This window comes from Malus domestica, chromosome 12 (genome assembly GCF_042453785.1).
Source record: "Malus domestica chromosome 12, GDT2T_hap1".
Lineage (NCBI taxonomy): Eukaryota > Viridiplantae > Streptophyta > Magnoliopsida > Rosales > Rosaceae > Malus > Malus domestica.
In genome coordinates, this window is record NC_091672.1 from 29,312,162 (window position 1) to 29,323,087 (window position 10,926).

At 36.6% G+C, this 10,926-nt stretch overlaps 1 protein-coding gene across 2 annotated transcripts; it reads right to left on the minus strand.

Moving 5' to 3' along the window:
* Window positions 1–1,725: 1,725 nt before the first annotated feature.
* LOC103450981 (uncharacterized) lies at window positions 1,726–4,317 on the minus strand. Of its 2 annotated transcripts, none has more exons than XM_017336348.3 (4): window positions 4,088–4,317; window positions 3,343–3,460; window positions 3,024–3,249; window positions 1,726–2,035 (listed from the first exon to the last, which is right to left on the minus strand). In XM_017336348.3, the coding sequence occupies exons 1-4, from the start codon at window positions 4,237–4,239 to the stop codon at window positions 2,007–2,009; spliced, it is 525 nt and encodes a 174-aa protein (XP_017191837.2). In that variant the 5' UTR covers window positions 4,240–4,317; the 3' UTR covers window positions 1,726–2,006. The 2 variants fall into 2 exon arrangements, with proteins under 2 accessions (XP_017191837.2, XP_070665717.1); XM_070809616.1 differs by having other exon boundaries at window positions 3,343–3,454; window positions 4,082–4,281.
* Window positions 4,318–10,926: the final 6,609 nt, after the last annotated feature.

Genomic DNA, 10,926 nt, shown 5'->3' on the forward strand with positions numbered 1-10,926 from the left:
CCGAAGAAATCCCTTTCCTTTGAATTGAATTGCTTTACTTTTTGACTTTGGTTTTGTTTTGACCTTTTGTGGACGACAATTGGAATGTGCCAGCGTGGATGTTAAATAAAATGCTGCAAATTCGTCGGTGATGATAAAGAGCTTTTATTTACCTAATCAATGACTCGTTTGAATGTGTTTTTAAAATGATTGAAATCATTTTTAGAAAAAATATTTTTTTGGTTTAAAAAGCTCTTAAAGTGCTTTCTGCAAGAAGTATCAGTTATGTGCTTCTTCCAGAAAGCACTTTAAGTGCTTTTTCCAGGATTTACGTGCATCTTTACTAATGATTGGTTCTAAAAACATTTTCATCAAAAGTAATTTCAATCATTTCAGAAGCACATCCAAACAATCTCTAAATCTAGTAAATTTCCTAATAAGTTTTTAACTGCTCTTATTAGTAATAATTCAGATTTAATGACGTATTTATTTACTTGAAATAATTAAGGATAGGTGTTGGAATCATTAGCAGGACATGATTACTTACTTGAAATCCGAAAAATAATCTCTGCTAATTAATAAAACATTCATTGTCAAATAAAATCTTATGAAATTACCAGTTTAACCTTCTAATTAAAACAGAACGTGAATAAGAAATATGGGGTAGAAATGTAATTTCACACAATTAAATTTTGCTTTTTTTGTTTTCAAAGCCTCACTTACATGTCATCCTAACATATCTCTAATTAAAAATAAAAAAACTTCTCTTACTCCCACATTCTCTATCACTCTCTTCCTCTTTCCTTCTATTTCAAAAACAAAAATAAAAATTTTTCTTACACTTCGTGTGTGCTCATATGCTAGTAAAATTTAAAATGACAAGTGGTTGACGGTAAATAGAATATACTCGTTACTGTTTAGTGATGTAATACCTTACGATAACTGACGTTAAGGTAGGACCCACCTATGTGGTGTTGTTTTTATTTTGTGAAAAACATGTGTGTTGTTCATCAAAATGACGAGTAGTTGACGGTAAATAGAATATACTCGTTACTGTTTAGTGATGTAATACCTTGCGGTAGGACCCACCTATGTGGTCTTGTTTTTATTTTGTGAAAAACATGTGTGTTGTTCATAACTAGATGATAAACAATACACCTACCTTGCATAGTAACACATGGCCATGGAGAATAAGGGGAAAAAAAAAAAAAAAAAAACATGAGGCCTCCGCCTCTTCCATCCCTTGGAATGGAGAAAGTCTTTGGTCCAGACGCTCACGCTAACAACATGCGGCAGCACGGCCAACACTCTACAAGTGGGACCAAGAGGGGCGGGCGTGCAACTAGGATGAAAAGTGACGACTTATATGGAAACAATTTACTGTCATCATAATATCATGTTTTAATAGAATGATAACATATGTAAGCATTTTTCAACACATGCCATTATTTTAGTATATTGAGACGCTACATGACGGTGAACCCGTTTTATGTCAGTTTGTCCTCTGAGTGTGATGGCTTAGTTTGTTGGTCTAAGGGTCCTTGGATAGATAGACAAGGAGCGTGGAGCTTTTGGTTTTAATATTTTAACAATGAAAATAGATGTCAGTGCCTGATCCAGTTGATACTAAGTTAGTCTGAATTCGCCTTTAGCTATAATCGAACTTAAGACTTTTCGCTTACAAGTGAAGAAAAATACCATATCGTAGTACTAAGTGGCAATCGATCGGATAATTTAGAAACATGGTTCAAGTAAATCTTGTGGTCTCAACGTCCTGTATTAGGAATTTTGGATAAAAACAATTTATGTTTGTTGACATTCTCCTACATTAGCACACTCACAACACCAGTAGGTACAACAATCTTGTGATTTCTCCCAGATGAATCTTCTCAGTTTGAAGGTTACAACGAAATTCCGAAATCAAAGTATAAATTCTTGTACATAAGAGAAAGGAGAAGATTTACAAATCTTCACGAGCCGATGAATTAAACCACAACTTTTCCGAAAGTTCCTTGGACAAGCATTCATCAGGGCTTTATACGAACCACGAATGAACCTGTTCAACAATTTCAGCAAAAAGAATCGATCATTACTACAAGGAGGCCAGCAAACCAAACAGATATAATCTTTTAGTTTAAGAAAACTTGCCAACGAATGGAATATACGTCGAGAGAGTCGTGAGATCATATCAGTTTCAGTATTTCAGTGCATGAAATAATAACGAGACAGATATGTATGAAAGAAAATAGACACAGATATTTATTGATGTCAAATTGCAAGAACGGAACAAGCTGCAAGCAGCACGACGTCAAAAAACCAAAGGATAAAACCATCCAAAACTCCAAATATTCAAGAGTTGAGGCTTTTGATGCTTTTATAGGATAAAACAAGTTTGCATGACAAGCTATTGAATCAACCAACACCATTTGTATTCCAAGAGTAAGGCAGTCAAAGTGAAACCCGTGATACACCAAGTGTTGATTCTCGGAAACAGAAACTTGAGCCCACGAGCAGAATACACAGGGCAGATTATGATTGATTTCGTCACATCTTATCCAGGAAATATGGAATTCTAAGCATGGCTGGACAACAAAATTCCCGTCCTCTTCCCGTCTACTACACTTCAAAGTAATATACTGCTCTCTAATTAAACATGAACCGCCTAAAATAAGTCAAAAAACACTAAAGCAACTATCATAGGTTCAAATCACCATCTCTTGACTAGCGGGATACAGACGGACATTTATTCACTAGCCCAAAATTTTATAACTTGACCCACTTTTGGTAAGATTACAAAGAGGATATTGGCAGCTGACACTGCAAAGTGATGCTTAACATATAAGTGGATAGCAAAGGGTATAGATTCTACAGATGATTTACTCCAAAAACAATGAATTATCGCAGATATATCAAATTTTCCAACTTTACATCAATGGGTTTATTATTGTCAAACAAAATATCATATACAGCATTGCTAGATGAATCTAAAATGTGCACAGAAATTGTATTCATAATTCTAAAGCACTAAAGAGAGAACAACTTACATGCAGGAAGTTGGGACGGGTCAGCAGAAACGGCACAAGCAATCCCCAAGTTATGAAGAGCCCCTTTTATGACTCCACACGAGAAATGGAGATGCATGTTTGGTTCTTGTGCTGCCTTGTTTTCAGCCGCCTCAGCATTTTCTTGAGACAAGTCTCCATTCTCGGAAGGATCAAGTGACATGCGTGAAACCCAACGAAATCGATTATCTTGCAATACAAAAGTACCCTACAACACAAACACCATCTTAGTCTTATCAAATTAACCTTAACAAAGAACCTATATAGAACCCCAATTCAGTAAATGATTCTAAAAATTTACTCTATGATTCGTCTTTAAGTTGTCAATCTGCTTCTTGAAGAGCTCGGACCAGAAGTCCTTGCAGATGAACTTAATTGCATCCAGATGATCAGTAAACCGAGGCCGCTCCATCGTGTACCTAACAAGTAAAATATAACCATAATCACACTCCTATTCCTACAATTTGATTAGGATTTACAATGAGCATTATTTTGTTTACTTTAAGTTATAAGCAGACCTAAAATAGCATAGGATTCAATGCCACATACATGTGCTTTCCTTTCCCACATTTTCCCAGCAACCAAACACTATACCAAATCATCGGGAAAAAGAGAAAAAAATGTCGAAATCAAACACTTCGAATTATTTTCCCACATTTCATCAGCAACGATACACTCTACCAAATCACTACGAACCAAAAAAAAAGAGAAAAAATTTCGAAATCAAACACTTCGAATTACTTTCCCACATTTCATCAGCAACCAAACACTCCGCCAAATCATTACAAACGGAAAAACGAGAACAAATTTCGAAATCAAACACTTGGAATTACTTTCCCACATTTTCTAAGCAACCAAACACTCTACCAAACGATTAAAAACGGAAAAAAGTGGACAAATTTCGAAATCAAACACTTTGAAAATATGCATTTTCAGATCTAAAAACCCATAATCCGTGAAATCAAACAAAGGCAATTCAATTACAATGAAATTAAAGGACAATTAGAGAGGGCAGGGTGGGTGGGATAGAGTGCGGGAAGGTGTACCGCTCGGAGAGCTGGTGGCCGACCTGGTAGCCAATAGCGTCGATCCTACTGGCGGCGAGCTCGGGCTTGTTGGCGTATAACCGATTGCAGTACATGGAGACCATCTCTGTTAGTAGACTATCCACGCAGCTCTCTGATACCTCCCTCCCCATCTCTCTCTCTCTCAATTTTTCTCTGCTCTTTCCTTTCTAAATTAATTTTTATTTTCAGAAAAATAAGAAAGAAAAATAGATTTTGAGAGTGGACTGCTGGGCCTTATAGAATATGGGCATTTGGGTATGTGATAAGTGGCCCATTGGGTGACCATATGACTTTTTTTTTTTTTTTTTGAGTACATCGATATTATATTAGGGAAGGGAGAGTTTGGCTAAACCACATAATGGACAACCTAATTTGGTATCGAATTTGCCATCCACGAGGTTCGAACCTAAGATCTCTCACTTCCAAGTAAAGAGGAATACCACCAGATCGTAGTACTGAATGGCGACCATATGACATTTTAATGGTGAAGAAAAAATATAAATAATTTAGTCGGACAACTATCGAATTTTAAGAGGTAATTTCAAATTGGTCCTAATCTTTTAAAACATTCCGAATAGCTATTTACGTTTAGAAAGTAAAAATTTGATAGATTCACTAGCGTTAAGTGATGATGTGGACAATTAAAGCATAGTTTTACTCTGAAGTCGTCTATAAAGCTTTGAGTTTCCAAATCAATGCATTTTAGCTAAGCAAATTTATGGCTTAACTTGGTTGAAAGGAGTAGGTTTGGTGAATCAAAGCTCCAAAGATGTCGATTAGTAAAGACCAACTTTATTGTTTGTCTACCCCATCATTTAATGCTAGAAACATCATCAGTTAATGTTGGTAAAGTCATTACTTAATGTCGGTGACCTAACATATGTCTAATTTTTAAAACGTTAGGTAGTTATTTAAAATGTTTTAAAAAGTTGAGACTAATTTGAAATCACCCTAAAATGATTTTGATTCTTCAATAAGAAATATTCGTTAAATTGATGGTATCAAATCACCCCCTCACCTTGAATTGGTGGTTTCTTGAATTTTAATGGAGATTTTTCACAAATGGACAAAATGATTGACGGTAAATACCACTTCTATTGATTTAAATCTCAGCAACCAAAATGAGATGCTATGAAAATCTCACAGATCATTTTGGTTAAAAAAATCTTTTTTTTTTTCTGAAAACAAACGGATTTGTTTTTTCCAAACATAAATCGCCATTGACTAAAATTTATAACCAAACCAATCACAATGACCAAAAAAATTGAAATCGAGGCATTAGAGAAATTTTTCATTATAAATGGAACACGGATGGTACATTACGTGTTTTTATATAAGTGGTGGGAAATTTTATTTTTTAAGTTATTAATTGTTAACACACATATCTCACTATTTATATAGTGACACGTAATGTATCACCCTGTGTACTGGTCACACTGAAATATCTCTCGAGGCACTACACGTGGATATCATCTTTATGTAAATTAGATCAAATTGAAACGTTATGTTCAATTTATCTAGATTTTTAATATTTATTTTCTATTGTTTTTCTTGTTCAAAGACATCATCTTTTTTTATTCTCCTAAGAAAACAAAAAATGGTTTAGCAAGTACATCCACAACGTCCATCACGATAACAAACTTTGCCGTCGCATCCCGGAGGGCATATCTGGCTGCATTGCCACCAAAAACTGCACCTCTTTTCACCTTCTGCTGGTTACACAGATGCCAAACCTCCAAGTCCAACTCCATCTGTTGGGACTCTTGCTGCTTCAGTTTCTTTTGAAAAACCTGCCATTTTATAAAATATTATTCATACAGAGAACCATGTGGCATGCCACGAGATCACATGGCATGTCCAACCACCAGATGTCAAAAATCATATCGACATTGTTTGTACTATACTTGATCAATCCCGAAACTACTGAGCACCGGTCAACGATATACCGTCAAGGACCCAGAAGAGTTTCCCTCCAACCAGGAGGCCAATCACAGCGCGACACGTGTCGACATCAGAAGCCAATCATAGCGCGACACGTGTCAACATCATAAGCCAATCACAACACGACACGTGTCAATGTCAGAATGAAACTAGAAACTCTCTTCTATAAATAAAGATCATTTTCTCACAATATTTCCGAATGTCATTTGTACTAAATCATTCACTAGTACTCACTAAAGGAGAGTTTGAACCTATCTACTTGTGTTAACCCTTCACAATTAATGAGAACTCCTCTACTCCGTGGACGTAGCCAATCTGAGTGAACCACGTGCATCTCGTGTTTGCTTTCCTGTCTCTATCCATTTGTATATTTATCTACACTAGTGACCGGAGCAATCTAGCGAATGTCACAAACTTGACACTTTATGTTGTACCAAAGTCCCTACTGATTTTGTGCATCAACAGACATGTTGCCAACTATAGACATGTCGTCTATTTATTGATTTCATGGATACATAGATTATATAGTTATCCATATCATAACAATATGCATTGTTTAAATTATCTAAGGAATTATCGATATTACTGTCGAAATGTTCGAAAAATCAAGGATCGATATTGCTAGGGGGTGAAATGCAAACTTCACCCTGTATCTACGGAATATAAGAAAATCAATTAATATCGACGATATTTACTAATTTACTACAAAAATTTGGTCGGAACCTATTGCAGATTTTGAACTTTTGAATTTATTTTTGAGAATTTTTTCTCTAATTTCAACTAAATATGAATGAGTTAATATACCCACCTCATTGCAAATTTCTGTAATTTTCATCGAAGGCATCAATATCGATCTATCAATCGTTATTTCCATAAAATTGCATATCGATATTTTAAACACTGTCAATATTCTTGTAGTTGAAATCAACTAATAATGTGACATCAACAAAGAGCTCGTGAAGCGGTATGTTCAAGTACGTGGATTGCGGACAAATAACCATACAAGTATGTTAACAAAACGCAATGTGAGAAAGACTTACAAAAGACAAAAACCAGAAGAGTCACCAAGAAAGTCAACTTGAGTGTGGATTTCTCCATCTCTCTTTTCCAAGAGTCAAAATGTGTGATTAGTAATGAAATTTCGAGTAAAAGATGAAATTACGGAGATTGATGTACCCTTATTTATAGTAGGAGTACCATTATTTTCTAATTACCAAACATGGTAATGAGTCAAATGATTGGAAAACAAAATCTTCTAGATATAGTAAACTATAAAGTATTTAAAATTATAATTACCAAAATGCACATTACTTGGTAGCAAATAATGGTATGCTTTTTTCGTTTCTAAATTGGAAAATTTTCCCTTGAAAATATGGATATGAAATCAAACAAATCCAATCCAACTAAAATAAAAATTTAAGGGAACATTTAAAGAGGGCAGGGCATAAAATGGAAAAGATTTTCAGTGTGCTCGAAACACGGTTACATACGTTATATATCATTATACAAGTGCAGGAAGTCTAGGGACACTTGGAAAAAGAGAAACTTCTCTCCATTTATATAATAAGATCCCGAGCACATTGAAAAATTTCCCGGGTTTGGGAATTGGGATAGAGTGCGGGAAGGTCTACCGGTCGGAGAGTTGGTGGTCAACGTCGTGGCCAATAGCGTGGATCCGACTGGCAGTAAGCTCAAAGCTTTGTTTGCATATAATCGATTGGAGTACATAGAGATCATGTCTAGGAAAGTAACTTATATGACACCAGTTTTTTAAGAATTAGATAAATGGCTAATTAGTGATTTAATGGAATTTATCTGTGTTTTTGCTCCGAAATATAGTAGGATACAACAAGGTAGGGTCACAATTTTTTTTTTGTTTATTACAAATGATAGGATAATCTATGCTATATTCTAAACTATGGGTAGAGAGGGGGGTTTGAGAGGTGGGATGCAATGGGTTGAAGTGGAAGGCCGAATCCACCAGGGTGGAACACCGGTTTCAATTTTGTCCGAAAGTACTACGCGAAATTATTCACTTGTTCCTGGAATTTTAAAGTGTTTGATGAAACCAACAAGTTATTCCTTCTTGAATAATTTGGACTGATATCGCATTCATTTATTTATTTATTGTTCGATTTTCATGAATTTTGCTTGTATATGGTTTCTTTCGTTCACTAGTCTACAACAATAAGAACAAAGCCTTTTCCCACTAAGTGGGGTCGGCTATATGAATCCTAGAACGCCATTACGTTCGGTTTTGTGTCACTAGTCCGAGGCGAAGATGAGCGCTGTAGAAAAAGTATATCATAAAATAACACAAGCACTGGTATTTGCAACTAGAAAAACATGAATTTTTGCAGTGTCCTGGTGACCCGTGTTTGGCTTCTGTTTTAAGTCCTGCAGATGTTTAAGCCTCTACATTTCAGAGGCATTTTCTCTGTTTTTGGTTGGTTCTTATGAGGCAAATGAGCTTCATTTCACCCATTTTTTATTTAGGACTTAAACATCAATTTTAGTCCGGGACTCCGAGTTTGCATCTCATTGCAAATGCGTAGTGAGATTTCTTCATTCAGTTTGGTAGTATTTGGCATAGTATTGATATCAGTCAAATATGGTGTGCCATGTCTTATTTACAGCTTTTGGGGCTCTATTCACTTGGTGTTCTGGTGCCCTCGGATGCTCATGTATCCTAGACTCCTAAGTAGGTGAGTTACTACTGACTTGTGCCATTTCCGTTTCCTGCTATATTTAAATCTAAATTCCTTGTATTTGGGCAATAATTTTGTTTCTCAAAAAAATTGTGCAATATTCTCTTGTTTAATGCGGTGTCACGAAATTTATGTTTATTCGGGAGTTGAGGATTTAGTTTCTGTTTCTTATTAGTTGTGTTTTAGCTGTTTTCTGAGATTCGAAAACAATAACTACGACTGACTTACGAGCGGAAAAAGACACTACTTTACCATTGCCATGGTATTGAGTTGCTGCAGTGAGAGGCGGATCCATTCAGGCCGTTGTGTAACAAATTAGAACTGAAATACTTGGAACTGAAATGTTGGTCCCTATTGGGAAATTGAAGTTTTGATACCTCATAATTCTGCCGTCCATTTTTGGATCACCGTTTTCAATTTCGTTGATAAGTACCACACGAAAATATTCACATGTTAATGGAGTTTCAAAGTGTTTTATCGAATGGTTTGAAGATTGGTATCTCATTTACTTTGTTATCGGATTTACATGTTTTCGCGTCTATATGGTTTCTTTTGTTCACTAGTCGATCTGAGGCGAATTATTTCGTGTCAATGTATCAGCACGAATGCTGTTAAAAAAAAGTAATATCATAAAATGACACAAGCACTGGTATTTGCAACTAGCAAAACATGAATTCTACAATGTCCTGGCGACCCGTATTTGCTATCTGTTTTAGGTTCTGCGGATGTAATGGTTCGTATGAGGCAAATGAGCTTCATATCACCCATGTTTTATTTAGAACTTAAACATCCATTTTCGTCTGAGTTTGCAACCTCATTGTTTGCAGGTGCCTATTCCCTTTGGTGTTTTGGTGCCCTCTGATGTACGTGTATCCCGGACTCCCTAGTGCTTTGTGTGAAACAGAGTAAGTGAGTTACAATTGGCTCTGGTCTGTTCTGTTCCTGCTAGTTGTAAGTTTTATCGCTAGTATTTATACGATAATTTCTTTTCTCAAAATTTGTTTGCAATAATTTTTTGTTTATTCGTAGTCTAACTGCGTGAAATTTCGGAGGCATAGAGTTTCTAATCCTTTCTTTACGCTTGGAAATTTGGAAAGGATTTTTCAACTCAATTAAGAGTTGTCTTGGTCAAGTGTGAAGTTGACGAATAAATGTCAGGCGTCAACGTCTAGTGTGTGGGTTGAGGCATGGAAATGTGCAAGATTCTAAAAAACGCTAGGCGCTAGTCGGACGGCAGGTTGGCGCCTAACGCCTAGGCGGGTCTAGGCGGGCGCCTAGGCGGCCTAGGCGGATTTAAGTAATTTTATTGTACATCATATAAATTAATTCAATTTACTACATAATATGTGAATATACATTGAATAATATGTTATTTTTTAACCTTTTGTATTATTTTCTAAGCCTATAAATTTTTTTGGGCCTTTTTCATTAATAAAATGTAAGGTTTGGACCTTGTATTCCTTGTTTCACCATTGAATAGAATTGTCCAGTACATTATAGATGGGCGCAATGGACCCTAACCAAAAACCCAAAGCCATCTTATCCATTTGTCATCTTATATTTCCTACAGCCTCCCGATTCCCAATCAATGCATTCACCGACTCACCTTTTTCACAATAAAACCCTAAGCTGCTCACTGCAAAAACCATTGTTGCCGTCAGCCATATCATCACATCCGCAATTGCAGATCCATACTCTCTCTCGTCTGGTAAACCATCGTCACACCGAGAGGGAGACGGCGCGCCGCAAAAGTAACTGATGCTGGAAGCGGAAAGGGTGGAATCTCAGCATCTACTGGTGTGAGTGATACTCTTAACTCTCGACTCGAAAGCCTGATTAATAAAAGCCCTGTTGTGCTGTTATGAAGGGAAAACCAGATGAACCCAAGTGTGGTTTCAGCCAAAAGGTAGTCGATATCCTTGTGCAAGAAAAGGTGGACTTTGCTTGGGGAGAGAAGACGGTGAGGCGCAGAGCACCCAGATTGGCCAGCGTCCGCCTGCTTCTTGCTAGACCAGTCGTATTTTCCCAGGCCGCCCAGACCATCTAGCTTCCTTCTAGCCCGCCCAGCGTCCGTTTAGGCCTCCCAGGAGTCCGCCTTACGCCGCCTAATAACTTTACCGATTTAGTAAACGATTTTGGGTTAATCGGGGCGGAGCACCGCCGTCTAGG